The 15,507-nt window shown below is 39.5% G+C and overlaps 1 protein-coding gene across 8 annotated transcripts in view; it reads right to left on the reverse strand.

Annotated features, from left to right (window-relative positions):
* The window catches only part of RGS6 (regulator of G protein signaling 6), a 536,396-nt gene that overhangs the window by 36,455 nt on the left and 484,434 nt on the right, over positions 1-15,507 (reverse strand). For all 8 annotated transcript variants that reach the window (XM_056545778.1, XM_056545779.1, XM_056545773.1 and 5 more), the window contains 5 exons: positions 12,595-12,669; positions 7,543-7,641; positions 4,011-4,072; positions 3,082-3,192; positions 887-1,012 (listed from right to left, as the gene is read on the reverse strand). In XM_056545778.1, coding sequence (XP_056401753.1) covers positions 887-1,012; positions 3,082-3,192; positions 4,011-4,072; positions 7,543-7,641; positions 12,595-12,669 — 473 coding nt within the window. The remainder of the gene's footprint in view (positions 1-886; positions 1,013-3,081; positions 3,193-4,010; positions 4,073-7,542; positions 7,642-12,594; positions 12,670-15,507) is intronic.

Genomic DNA, 15,507 nt, shown 5'->3' on the forward strand with positions numbered 1-15,507 from the left:
ACTGATAACAAGTTCAAACAGGAGCCATTAATACGGGTAATTATTATTATTAGTGGAGGACAGAGGAGACTATTAAAGAAGAAGTTACAAGTCTGTGAGAGCCAGAAATCTTGCTTGTTTGTAGGTGACCAAATACTTATTTTCCACCATAATTTGCAAATAAATTCTTTAAAAAACAGACCATGTGATTTTATGGATTTTTCTCATTGTGTCTCTCATAGTTGAGGTTTACCTATGATGAAAATTACAGGCCTCTCTCATCTTTTTTAAGTGGGAGAACTTGCACAAAATACTTTTTTGCATCACTGTATAAGCTTGGGAAATACGCAGCATAGCGCTCCACTTCCTAGCTGGCCAGCAGAACTGACCTTTTTTGCTGCATAGACACCTATAGCAAAAAGGTTGGATTTGATTGACAGCCAGGGAGTGCGTGGTGAACTGCTGCAAACTTCCCTGGCTTATAACTAGCTTATCTCATCGGGTTCCATGAGTGAGACCCAACGTGACCCAAAACTTTTCACTTGTCTGGGCAAGGTGACAAAACTTTTTTTTTAATGATAGTAACCCATTAATAATTGTAACAAGAAATAGAAACAGAATTTCAGGAGATGCTTTTTTTTTTCTTGTTACCAGGGCCTTTAGTAAGCTGCTTTAGTTCATAAGGACACGAGGGAGATATATTAAAACCTGTGCAGAGGAAAAGTTGACCAAATAGCTTCTTTCATTTTTAAAAAGGCCTCTGCACAGGTTTTCATAAATCTCCCCCATGGGGTACTTATTGAAATAACTGCACTACTTTATCCTTTCACTTAATATCTAACCATATCCATGTGATTGCTAAAATGTAGATGGAACTATAGAGCCACAATAACATCAATTTACTAACCTGAGGTTTTCAGAACTGAATTCTGACTCCACAAAGCGAAGGAATTGCTCTCGTCCTACTGGGTCTTTAAGCATTTCATCCAGACAAAATCCCCACCTCTTCACACGTTGCTGAGATGGCTCTTTGCTGATGACGGCAAGAAAGTAGATGTAGATTATAGCAAAACATTAATATTTCACATGTATTTTTGTTAGTTTCTAGTTCAGAGATGGCAATTGTTTTGGGACCTTTAATCTGGATATTCATGATATGAATATGTTACTTGTGCATGACTACAGAGAATTTACACAGTGGAATTTTTTTGTTCAAATGCTGAATTATTAATAGATTGAATCTGTGAAGGCATATTTTAAAACGTACTGAAAGCATGACACCTTAAAAAAGACTATTCAGACTGTTAGCTTGGAAGTTTACTACCCTCATGAGCTTCTGGAAAGGATGTACCAAATAAACGGTTCCGATAGTGCTAAGATATATTGTAACTATATATGTACATAGATCACACTAATTATATCAACATACAGTGATCCCTCAACTTACAATGGCCTCAATATACAATAGTTTCAACATACAATGGTCTTTTCTGGACCATTGTAACTTGAAACAAGACTCAACATACAATGCTATGGTATCTGTGAAACCTGTCAATGGCTGGAAGAACCGACCAATCAGAATGGACATTTCACTGGTAAAACCCCTGTATTCCTAAAGTGCATGCACTGACTGGTGTCTGGTAGCGAGGTACTAAATTTTCTGTACTCTTTACCTGGGCCAGGGTTAGCTGCTCCTTTGGACATCAGGTGAGGGCGGCTCCATTTTCCTTTTTTTTAGGACATTGCGTGTTCTGTACAGGACCCTGAAGAAGCTTCTGTCCTCTACATAGACCAGTGTTTCCCAAAGAGGGTGCCTCCACCTGTTGCAAAACTACAACTCCCAGCATGCCCGGACAGCCGAAGGCTGTCCGGGCATGCTTGGACTTGTAGTTTTGCAACAGCTGGAGGTGCCCTGGTTGGGAAACACTGAAATAGACAGTGATTCACAGCTACCAGCAGATCTTTCTTACTTTTATATGTAAGGATTTGCTTTATCTATATTGGTTATCTACTTATTTATCTTTAATCCTCACTTTTTCCTATTTTTGGATGACATTTTGGGGCTTCAGAACCAATTACCAGGTTTCAATAGAGTTATGGTCTCAACTAGAGATGAGAGAACTTACAGTAAATTCGATTCGTCACGAACTTCTCGGCTCGGCAGTTGATGACTTTTCCTGCATAAATTAGTTCAGCTTTCAGGTGCTCTGGTGGGCTGGAAAAGGTGGATACAGTCCTAGGAGACTCTTTCCTAGGACTGTATCCACCTTTTCCAGCCCACCGGAGCACCTGAAAGCTGAACTAATTTACGCAGGATAAGTCATCAACTGCCGAGCCGAGAAGTTCGTGACGAATCGAATTTACTGTAAGTTCGCTCATCTCTAGTCTCAACATACGATGGTTTCAACATACAATGGCCGTCCTGGAACGAATTAATATTGTAACTTGAGGGACCACTGTATCCACATAATCAAAACAGCACATTTTAAAGAGATCCCCCTTCCCAATTCAGTAGTTATTATAAGTTACAGTTTCCAGTATGCTAAAAGGGGTCCAGACTGTCAACTGGGCAGTTGCCAATGCAGTTAAAAATTAAGGGGCGGTGGGGCGGGGACTGCCTGGATCTCACAGGGGTTCAGCTCATGCTTTTGAATGTTGGATTACACACTGCTCTGAGACACAGTATGGAGATAACAACACCTCCCTCCCCCTCACCTCAGATGTTTTGGTCTTTTTGTTTTACGGATCAAAAATGATGGATTTTCAGGGTTCCTTTGCAAAATTAAAAAGACAGAGATCCCTAGTGGCCATTTTTATAAAACCCCTTTTTCATATCTTTAGCAATTACATATTTTAATGAAGTATATAAGGAAAATGCTTAGTTTTTCAGGAAGTATTAAATGGAAAAATGGAAAAAAAAGTTGTTTCTAACGACAGTAAGACTTTAAGTTGTAGTGAACACCCAGTTGACTGTCAAACATGGAAGGGGAGGAAGGATAGAAAAAATTATAAAGTGCCAAAATCTGTGGAGCAGATGATCTTGTTTTCCAGAAACCATAAGTCCCTTTTAATCATACCTTTCACAAAACACAAAGTATTTACCTGACTTCTAAATCCCAGAATGTTGCATCATCACTTATCCACGGATTGGAAGGATCAGCCGGGGTAAGGAAAGGATCATACTCTGTGTATTGTTCGGAATAAGCAATAAAGCTGAACAAGACAAAAGGAGATGTACTTCATATAATTAGCCACTGACATTATACATTAAAGGGGTATTCCAGGGCAAAACTTTTTTTTATATATCAACTGGCTCCAGAAAGTTAAACAGATTTGTAAATTATTTCTATTAAAAAATCTTAATCCTTTCAGTACTTATGAGCTTCTGAAGTTAAGGTTTTTCTTTTCTGTCTAAGTGCTCTCTGATGACACGTGTCTCGGGAAACGCCCAGTTTAGAAGATGTTTGCTATGGGGGTTTGCTTCTAAACTGGGCGTTTCCCGAGACTGGTGTCATCAGAGAGCACTTAGACAGAAAAGAACAACCTTAACTTCAGAAGCTCATAAGTACTGAAAGGATTAAGATTTTTTAATAGAAGTAATTTACAAATCTGTTTAACTTTCTGGAGCAAGTTGATATATAAAAAAAAGTTTTTTCCTGGATAACCCCTTTAATATCTAGGGAGACAGACTTTAGAATACATGTGCCTCTAACCCTCATGTATTTTGTATATAAAACAGAATGAGTAGGGAGCAAAGTATGACAGTATAATCTCTCATAGTCCCAAGTACCAAAGAAAAGGCTGATGTCTAAACAAACAGGTGGGGTGACAACCTAATAAATAGTGAATGCTTCTTGACCACGGTACTGTCCCAAACTTCTGGACAGAAAATCTATGTGTATACTCTGCCTGTATGGAAAAAAAAATCTCAATAGAAAATAAGTTATCTATTGTGCTGTCTTCCTATTTTGGTATAAATAAGTTGTCCATTACTTTAGTAGAAAAAATGAACAATGTATTTTAAAACTTACCTATCAGCTACTTTGGACATCTTTAAACAATGTCGATCTATCTGAACATTCAGAAAATCTATCTATAAACAAAACAAATCTCATATTAGTACATTCACATCATACAGCACTGTATATTTATATAACTTTTTTTTTGCACTGTTTATTTTTTTTAATTGTTTTCTCTCTGTGAACTAAATGTCTGTAGCAACCATTATGATTTTATAAGCGTATTGCATACCATTATTATGTGTATGAGGGAACAGTGTCCTTCTGTTAAATATTAATGTTCAGTTTACATTAGTATACCTTTGCTTCAACTTTATCAATAACAAAACAGTACTTGAAAAAAAAACCTATATCACTTTAATACAAAATATATATTCACAAGGTAGCTACCAGTACAGTGTTTCCCCGACATACGATGGCCCGGACATACGATCATTTCAACATACGATGGCCTCTCAGAGGCCCTCATATGTTGAAGACAGCATCAACATACGATGCTGCTATGTGTCGGGGTCATCGCATAAATGGCTATCCTGCAGCGCTGACCGCTTCAGCTGCCGCCAGATAGCCGTATAATGCATCCCATGTGCCCCGCTGAATGATACTTACATGTCAACGCCACTCTGGCTGGTCATTTCGCTGCTCCTCTGCTCTTCGCCGTCATCACATCCCCGTCATCATGTCACCGCTTACGCCGCCCCGTCGTCTAATAGGGGCAGCGTGAGCGGCGACGTGATGACGGAGACGGAGAGCGACGGCACAGGGCAGCAGTGACGTAGTGATACAGCAGCAGAAGAGCGGTGAACTGACGGGCCGGAGCAGCGGGGTCATGTGCGTATGATCCAAATCCCTTAACATATGAGGGTTTCAACAAACGATGGTCCGCTTGGAACCAATTACCGTCGCATAAGAAAGAAAGCAACACTGAGGTATAGTAGCACACCAATAATAATATCCAATTCAAGTAATCTTTATTGCACAAATTTCTTATATACACACAAACATGTTGTATTTAAAAACAATTAAAACTGGCTCAAAAAAGGCCAAAGCACAACTCAGGAGAGAGGCTATGAACCCCCTCCCAAAGGATAAGCACCCATCCCAAAAAAGTCCACATACATGAGTCTACACATTCCAGTCTATATCAGGACCAAAGAATAAATTATGTATGGTACAGATAAGTAGGTATATAATGTACTAATGGAGGTAGAAAAACTAGTGCATATAATAACACATGTATTGCACATATCCCTCAATACTGATCATATGCAAAAATGATAAAGATATATTAAATATATACAAAGAAGTTACTATCCCCCAATATAAAGTGCAGTATGTCTGAAATAATCACTCAGTCCACATGATTCTGTTGAATACTAAACCCTGCATGAGGCAAGCGTCCAAGACTGGAGGATTCCTTGGAGATAGTAGTGAAGATTAGGGACGGGGGCCACAGAGGGTCCTGGAGTGTGTAGACTCATGTATGTGGACTCTTTTGGGACGGGTGCTTATCCTTAGGGGAGGGGGTTACCAGCCTCTCTCCTGAGTTGTGCTTTGGCCTTTTTTGAGCCAGTTTTAATTGTTTTTAAATATGCTCTGTATTTGTGTGTATATGACAAATTTGTGCAATAAAGATTACTTGGATTGGATATTATTATTGGTGGGCTACCATACCTCAGTGTTGCTTTCTTTCTTATGCGATGTGTTGCGTCTTCTCACTGAGTAGTACCCAGCTATTTAGTATATATTAGATTGAGCCCCCCCATTTTCTTTGTTTCCCTGATTGGAACCAATTGCCATTGTATGTTGAGGGACCACTGTATAGACAAAAATAAAATAATGAAAAATCAATATTACAACAGGTATCGCAACCCATTCAATATATCTACACCGATAAGTGCTGCCTTAAAGAGTACCTGTCACCAAACTAAACTTTTAATATATTGTTTATTATGTAATTATAAGACACTTTGCTATTTACTTTCTGTTAAAATTCTCAACCTTTATATGTTTTTAATGTGATTGAAAAAAACGTCCACTAGGTGGCAGTTTTCCGTTTCCTGCCTCAAGTCAAACCGTTAGTTTGGTCTCCTCTAGGCCTGGCAGGAGACCAAACTCAGAAAGTGCGTGCGGGGCATGGTGAGGCACAGCTCTCGCAGGCTTCAGTGACGTCGTGCCTGCTGGGGAATGCCCAATTTCTCCTGCCAGGAGCTCACACAATGTGAGCAAGTGGAAAGGTATGGTACAGAGATTTTTAAAGCTCGGAATTTTTTTTTTTAAGGGCAGGAGGGGTGTTAGGAGTAGTTAGGGAATATAATCTTAAACAGCATTAAGGCGGCCCAGGTTCCACATATGACACACAGTAACATGTTTGCTCCAGGTATAGGTCTTTTACCATAATATTATATTTCTATGCTTGATATTATACCACTGTGAGGTCAGTCTAACTATCCCTGCTGGAGTGGTACTAAGGTTATAATCATCTAAGACTTAGTCATATGGGTACACCTTGTGCTCTTATCTTGGGGTGCATGTCTTAAATGGGTTAGGGATACTGTCTCTGTTTTTTTTTTTATTCTTGCTTAATAAAGATTGTGTATTTTTGTATTATACTGGAGCTGTAAGTTTTTCAGGTAGCACTTATAGGTTTATATAAAAATAAAATAACGAAATAAGTTTTTGGGGACTTTAAAATTCATGACCTATCCTTAGTATAGGGCATCAATATTTAGTCAGTGGGGGTCCAACTCTTTGCACTCTCGACAGACAGCTTTTTGAGAGGCCCCAGTTCCGTGCTTTAAGCTGGTTTTAATAACTTTACTTATTGTGTGGGATATAAAAAAAAATAAACCTTTACACATCTCCAGCACTCCCCCGGTGCCCTCGGTGTCCTGCTTCAGTTCCCTGCTGCAATTGTCTTTCTGAGCTGCAGCGTGAATGTCGTGCCGGGGAAGTACTCAGGCCTGATTTGTCAAACTACAGCTCAATGAATTGTTGGATGAACCTGGAAACTGCTGTAGCCGGTGATTTACTGAGCGACAGTATGATATATTGGGACCGGGTGCTTCCTGGGCTTAAACCGTCACACTGCAGCTCAGGAAGATGACTGCATGACGGCAGAGGCACCGCATAAGTGCTGGAGGTGAGTAGAGGTTTATTTTTTTTATATCCCACATAATGGCCATAGTTTTGAACCCTCCTTCCTGCCGGATAACCCCTTTAATGTTAGAGTTGTTAGAACAACTTTTTAAGTGTAAGAATATAGAAGGATATTTATCAAAACCAGTGTAGAGGAAGAGTGGTGCAGTTGCCCATAGCAACCAATCAGATCGCTTCTTTCATTTTTCACAGGCCTCTTTGTGATCTGATTGGTTGCTATGGGTAACTCAGCAACTTTTCCTCTGGACCGGTTTTGATAGATCTCCCCCATACTGTTTGACTAACTATACAGAACTAAGGAGGACTGTTTACCGTATTTAGTAATCAGTATGGAGATCCTGTGGATAGATGATGAATGTCTTTTCTATTTTACCGGTGTACTAACCTGTTTTCGCAAGTCATCTTTTGTCGTTTTCCTAATCACATGGGAAGCCATGTGCACTGGGCTTTGTGACTGAGAGTCCTCCGATACACCATATACAGACTAAATAAAATAAATAAAAGAGGGAAAGTGATTATTTTAATGGACTTATCATTCTAGAGAAAAAAAATAGTTTATTAATATACTACATTTTGATACATATACAGCTATTATTTAAACATCACAAAAGTCAGTACCAGCAAGATATTTTTTTACTTCTAGGTATGCTTTTATAAATGCTTGTTTTCTTTAAGAATAATTGTTATTTCAAAAAAGGTTTGACATAGCATAGAGACATGTCAAAAGTTTTCGTCAGTGGGAGTCCAGGTACTGAGACCCTGACTGATCGCTAAAATTAACAGGGAATGTTACTCACTTGAGAGCTATTTCTTCCAGTTGTCTCCGTGTTGCAGTACAGACTATATACCGTATACTCGAGTATAAGCCGAGCCGAATATAACCCGAGGCCCCTAATTTCACCCCAAAAACCCAGGAAAAGTTATTGACTCGACTATAAGCCTAGGGTGCGAAATACATCATCCCCCGCATTTCATCATCCAGACCCCTGTCATCATCCAGACCCTGTCATCATCCCCCCTTCATCATCACCGCCTATCAATCCCTTCATCGGTGGTCTTCAACCTGCGGACCTCCAGATGTTGCAAAACTACAACTCCCAGCATGCCCGGACAGCCATCGGCTGTCCGTGCATGCTGGGAGTTGTAGTTTTGAAACCTCTGGAGGTCCGCAGGTTGAAGACCACTGCGGCCTTCGTCATCATCCAGACCCCGTCCTTTCGTTTTCTACTCACCTCCCCTCGGTGGGCAGGCTGCGAATGAACGTCCCTGTGCGTCGTCGTCAAGGCAACGTCACTAGTCCGGGGCAGGCTTGGAACATGGGGAAGAGGGCCCCCCGTTGAAAATGGACAGCCCGGAACGACTAACCCTCCCCACCGGACGGTCCCTGCAGCATAGATGGCCCGGACCAGCTCACCCTTCCTTCCCACCAAGGGGAGGTGAGTAGAAAACTAAAGGGGGGGTCTGTCCGGTCATGCTGGGAGTTGTAGTTTTGCAACATCTGGAGGTCCGCAGGTTGAAGACCACTGAGAAGGGATTGACAGGCGGAGAGTTCACTCGAGTATAAGCCGAGGGGGGCGTTTTCAGCATGATTTTTCGAGTATATACGGTAGTAAGTTTATGGAGCCTGTACACAGCAGTGCAGAGACTGCTTCTCTATGTTTTTTCTAGCGATTGGAGGGGGTACATTTTTTGACATGTCTCTATGATGTAAAAGGGTTTCTGAAATGACAGTTATGCTTAGTTTACGTGAATTAGAATGTTTTATTATTTGATGAGATATCATTTTATTTTGTTTTGCTTGTAAAACACTTATTAAAAAATGTTCTCCTCGAGCTGCAATTTTGATTGAATCATGATGATGTTTATATTTCCTCAGAGATATGAATGCTGGATATGGATATGAATACTGCACATATGAATGCTGCACATACACTCCAATAGGCCTCCAGTGCAGGGGAACATTCTTGTACTGAATTTTGCTAATAGAGAGGGAATTAACAAAACCCCATTAAGCGTTTCACAATGAGTTTAATCCCATTATCCCCTGCACATATTAAAAGGAACCTTACAATAAGTAAAATGCCTAATAGCTGATTTCAATCGGTTTGTTCTTGTCTTGAACTACCTTCTTCCCACTCCTTTTACCTACGTTGCCATTCTGTGTTACCAGATTGGCACAAATAAAGGACTGGCCATATCTATATTATAATGATGTACTTTCGAAGTCAAATGGAAGAAACTCATTTTCTGTTGAGTTTTTCTATATTAAAGGGGTATTCCAGGCCAAAACTTTGTTTCATATATCAACTGTCTCCGGAAAGTTAAACAGATTTGTAAATTACTTCTATTAAAAAATCTTAATCCTTCCAATAGTTATTAGCTTCTGAAGTTGAGTTGTTGTTTTCTGTCTAACTGCTCTCTGATGACTCACGACCCGGGAGCTGTGCAGTTCCTATGGGGATATTCTCCCATCATGCACAGCTCCCGGGACGTGACATCATCATTGAGCAGTTAGACAGAAAACTTCAGAAGCTAATAACTATTGGAAGGATTAAGATTTTTAAATAGAAGTAATTTACAAATCTGTTTAACTATCCGGAGCCAGTTGATATATATATATATAAAAAAAGGTTTTGCCTGGAATACCCCTTTAATATTAAATGTTTTACTACGCTCATCTGGCTGGCTTTCGTCATCCCTGTCAGTTTCCATAGTAGGACTGCTTGGACCTGGATAACCTTGACACTGTTCTGTTAGTGGATATATAGAGGTTGGAAAAATAACTAGAAAACCCCTATTTTAGATAAACTCTTCTGACACACTATTAAAGGCAGGGAGGCCCCATTTCGCATGTACCCATGTCTGCAGATCAATGGATGACACCTACAACGTTGACTGCTTTAAACCCACTGTTAGGCATGCAGGGGGTTCATGTATGGTATGAAGTGCAATATCATGTCAGTCTTTTGACCAAATAGTCTCTTTGAAGATAATACTTTATCTTCATACTTTTATATGACCAACTCCATCCCATGGTCCAGACATTGTTTACCAATGGTGATAAAATCCTCCAAGACGACCACGCACCTATCCACTAGTGTTGCTCGTGAATATTCGCAATTCGAATATTATTCACGAATATCGCATATTCGCGAATTCGCGAATTTCGCGAATATAGCGCTATATATTCGTAATTACGAATATTCGTTTTTTGTTTTTTTTTTCTTCACAGTACACATCACAGTGATCATCCCTCTCTGCTTCCAGCTTGTGTGGTGTAAAGAAGGCTCTAATACTACTGTGTGAGACTGGCGTGCGAAAATTCGCATATGCGAAAATTAAACGGGAATATAACGAATATGCAAATATTCGCGAATATATGACGAATATTCGTCCATATATTCGCGATTATTCGCGAATTCGAATATGGCTTATGCCGCTCAACACTACTATCCACACTGCTTAGTGCATTCGATCATGGTTCAAAGAGCATGAATATGAAGTTAAGAAGCAACCCTGGTCTGCCCAGTCAACAGACTTTAATATTGAAAAATGTAGTCTGTGTTCACACAAGGTATGTGAAATGGAAAATAATGGATGATAATGAAGGTATCTGATTAAATCCCTTTTCTCACTCTTCTCAATGGTAAACTTAATATAAGTTTTTATTTTTTCCCCCAGAATGTTCCTATTAAAAAAAAAAAAAAAAGTTAAGATCCTTTTATCTATAGTTCATTAAGAATGTATTCACATAGGTTTCATCTTCAAATACCTCTCCCTGCTGTTTTACCTATTAGCTTTGTATTAGAGCCTCAACCTGGAAATAATCACTTTAGCTTGCTGGAATGAAACCCTGTGGCAAGGGTGGGGAGTAAAGTAAACAGGTTATAATAGTGATGTGAATTATCCTCTATAGTGCCATAGTTTTACTAATTCCACTCTTTCTCTGTCATTTAAAGGGGTTATCCAGGAAAAAACTTTTTTTTTTATATATCTACTGGCTCCAGAAAGTTAAACAGATTTGTAAATTACTTCTATTAAAAAATCTTAATCCTTTCAGTACTTATGAGCTTCTGAAGTTGAGTTGTTCTTTTCTGTCTAAGTGCTCTCTGATGACACGTGTCTCGGGAACCGCCCAGTTTAGAAGAGGTTTGCTATGGGGATTGTAAGACACGTGTCATCAGAGAGCACTTAGACAGAAAAGAACAACTCAACTTCAGAAGCTCATAAGTACTGAAAGGATTAAGATTTTTTAATAGAAGTAATTTACAAATCTGTTTAACTTTCTTTAGCCAGTTGATATATCAAAAAAAGTTTTTTCCTGGATAATCCCTTTAATCTTTCACATTGAACTAAACTGCAGAGCAATTCCTGATGTGGATTTTGTACAGTTTACATTTGCAGCATGTGAAAAAGATTTGGAGGTTACATACTGCTGGTACTAGCATCCCCTGCGTATTTTCTGCATGTTAACTCATAGTGGAAAATCTGCATTGGGTCTTACCTGTGTGAAATTAGCTTTAGACACTTGCAGCTTTTTCTCTCAAAAAGATGTGTGAAAGTTGCATTACTGTGACTTGTAGCCAACCAAATATCACACAGTCTTTCAATACAATATGGGACAGGTGATGTTAGGGTGATAGCGTAGTGTCTGGGTGCTCTACTGTATATACCCAGTATCGTATCAGTCTTAAAGAAGTAGGCACACACGCTAATATGAATGCAAAAAATTATATATATGATTCAACAAAAATACAGGAATCAAGCAAATAAATAATCACCCAGCGTGTGTCATACAGTCCGCAACATGTTAAAAGGAGACATCACAGACTTCCTTGGCTTTCATGTATAGCTGACCAGCAATCTCTTATGCAGCTGTCTCCATTCACTGCAGGTCTGGTAGGTAAGTCTGCAACGTTTCAAGGGCAACACCCCCTTTGTCAACCATAGTGCAAATTCCCATCACCACAATACACAGATAAGAAACACTCCCGAGATTTCAATATCAGATAAGATTTTCTTATCTATGTATTGTGGTGATGGGAATTTGCTCTATGGTTGACAAAGGGGGCGTTGCCCTTGAAACGTTGCAGACTTACCTACCAGACCAGCAGTGAATGGAGACGGCCGCATAAGAGATTGCTGGTGCAGCTGCACATGATGGCCAAGGAAGCCTGTGATGTCTCCTTTTAACATCTTGTGACTGTATGACACACGCTGGGTGAATATTTATGTGCTTGGTTCCTGTATTTTTGTTGAATCATATATAAAGAAAGAAGAATTTTTTTCATTCACATTAGCGTATGTGCCTATTTGTTTAAGGCCAACCAAATATCACTATGGAAAATTCATCATACTATATACTTGGGGAAAAAAGAAGTAAAATAAGCTGCTAAATAACATCTTTTGAATCATGGAAGGGTATTAGCAGACATACCTTTTTGACCTTCTGTGGATTCTTCATTCGACGGCACTTTCTTATATCCATCTCTGTGGTATTCACACATCCAGGCTAAATAAATAGCAGTGGAGCAGATTTACTAGAACAGTACTAAACTACACTAGAAAGTCTAAGAATTCTCCAGACCTATCACAGTGGCTCATACTATTTGATACATTTGGAGCATCTTTAGATACCTCTATCTTTACACCAATAAGACTTTCTATAAATCCATACACCACACAATTGGCCTTAAGAGAAATGCCAAGCAAAAACAAGCGTTCATTGCTCTGCCTCTTCATTATAGAGATCAGTGGGGTTTGCAGCGCCAAAAACCCACCCTAACCAAAATGTCTGCATGTCATTATGACATTTTAGAAATTTCTAAGGCAAATCTCTGTTTATTTTTTCATCACCAAATGTATACATACAAAGGCAGTAATGGATATCAGAATGGTAAATCGAGCATAACAATAAAGATGTTCCACCAATCATAGAAAAAAATATTTAAACCAGATGACCAAATTAAACCTATGAATCCAAAGGTCTATTGTGAAGTGTTCCAGACAAAGGATGCTGCATAATGTAACGTGTATAACAAAATATCAAAGATAGAAAACAGGTATGGAAATAAAAGGCCGAAGGGAACTAGGATTCAAGAAGAGAAGCAAAAAAGAACATAAAAGGGGTAAAGGGTAGAAATCCTCATTCAAATTTAGTGTTGGCACAACACAATTTTTTAGGAGTCCAAATATTCCCTTGAATCCAAACTCTGTATATAGACCAAGTTTGTCAGAACCTCAAGGTCTCAGATCTCAAGGGGGGAGAGCAATGGTGTATTTCCAATATACTTTGAAATTATCACTTCTGGAAAGTGTCCCAGATGGCCCTTTTTTTTTTTAATTTTTTTTTTTAAAGAGTAACCAGAAAATAGGTACAGAAGAGCAAGTTCAGATTAAAAAACTAATTTTAATAATAATAATAAAGGTATAGGATTGATTTGTTATTTTTTGTCAATATAATACGAAGGCTCATGGTAAAAGGGCAGGAATAGTTTGCCTTGGAAGGATGTCCATTTTGAGGGTCTGTAATAAAGGTGTAAAATTAACAGTGAACAGATCGTTATGGTTCTGACTTATGGGTATGCTACAAAGGGAAGGGATGTAACTGGTTATGTAACATAAAGTAATAAATCATCAGAATATAACAATAACTTATATGAAGAATGCCGAATTGTGACTCCAGGATGGACAGGCAACATGCTTTTACTGGCAAGTATAGTTTCATAGAGGATCATGATGATGTACCTTACCGTGTGTTTTAGATATTCTGTTTATGAGATTTATATTTCTGATGAGGCGTCATATGGACTGTTGCTCACCGCCTCCTGCCCTCTTCCCACAGTCCCTTCCCTTCTTTTTATTTTCACTTACCTGATGTTGTGATCCTTTTTTTTCCTTTATGTGTAATAGTTTTCCTTTGTTTTGGAAAATTTAAAACTTTTGAAAAAATAAACAGTTATAAAAAAAAAAAGATATTCTGTTTATGTGTGTACCTACAGTATGTGGGTGTAATAAAAACGTATAAAGGTGTTTGGCTTGCAAAAAACTTTTTGCTCTATGTGGTGCTTTCGATGCCGATAGATTAAACGGAAGGGTAGAGAGAGCTCAGGGAACATCTAAATCTACTCCAAGGTGCAGTGTTAGCCATTACCCATAGCAACATGCAGTGGTGTACCTCCAAAGGTGACAGGCCACATGCCTGCTATGACACCGGCTTCCAGTCCATCAATTGCCCCATTACTGTATTTGTGTCCTCAAGATACAGATCTATTTTAAATACATGACAGAGCAAGGAGCCATTGAATCTCTGCCCTGTCATTTCTTTGTGTAAGCTTCAGGGTACTTTAGGCCAGAGGCCTACAATAGGTTGATTTAGTTCAAGATGTCATGACCCCAGCACAGGCAGCACATCACAGCATTAGGAAGACATGCTGCTTGGAATGGAAGCAGGAAAAAGGTAAGTTTATTATCTTTTTTTTTAAATCTTTGTTGATACAGAGGGGGCATTTTAAATGTATAGGTGCACAGAACATTTATGAAAAATAATGAAATGTACGCTTCTTTATTTATAATAAATGCTTTTGTCGTAGAGGGTGTGATGCAGGGCAGATGGAATTACCCTAGTGGCAGATGGCATTAACTCTTCACTGTTCGTGACACCAGGGTGTGGTTTATCCTCAATACCACCCGAAGGTATACCGATGGATCCTGGGCAAGGCACGGGGGCAATAATGACTCCGATGCCAAGTTACGGACAACGGTAGCTTTACTGAGTGACAGATGGAACTGTCTATACAGCATAGCCAGGCCCACGGAGGTGACCAGAGACCTCAGGGCATGCTGGGACTTGTAGTGGACTGGGACAATATTGATGCAGGCCACACTGACTGAAGACAGATGACTTTGACTTGACTGACTTGAATGGGACTGACTATACCCCAATTGTAGCTTACTTGAAGACTGTTGGCTTCTGGACTGACTAGAGGCCTCATATGGACTCCAGACACACTCTTGGACTTGACCTTGCTGCAACTCAGCATAAGCAGGAAGAGAGAGAGAGAGCAGTGGCTCCACCCAGGGCTCATATGAGGGAGACTCTGAGGGGTCCCATAGGTCCCTCTAAGGTCACGTGGTCACTGATACCTCACTGGGTTACCCTCACATGAAACCGGTAATCACGTGTTAACAATTCTTAAAGCTATAACACCTTTTATAAACATTATACAATATAATACAGGCAATAGATATATATATACAAGGGGACAGGTGTAGAGGAGGCCCAGGGGTCACTGTAGGGAGGCTGTCGGATAGGGCAGCAGGAGTATGGGGGTACAACTCCTGTACTGGG

Source organism: Hyla sarda, chromosome 11 (genome assembly GCF_029499605.1).
Source record: "Hyla sarda isolate aHylSar1 chromosome 11, aHylSar1.hap1, whole genome shotgun sequence".
Taxonomy (NCBI): Eukaryota; Metazoa; Chordata; class Amphibia; order Anura; family Hylidae; genus Hyla; species Hyla sarda.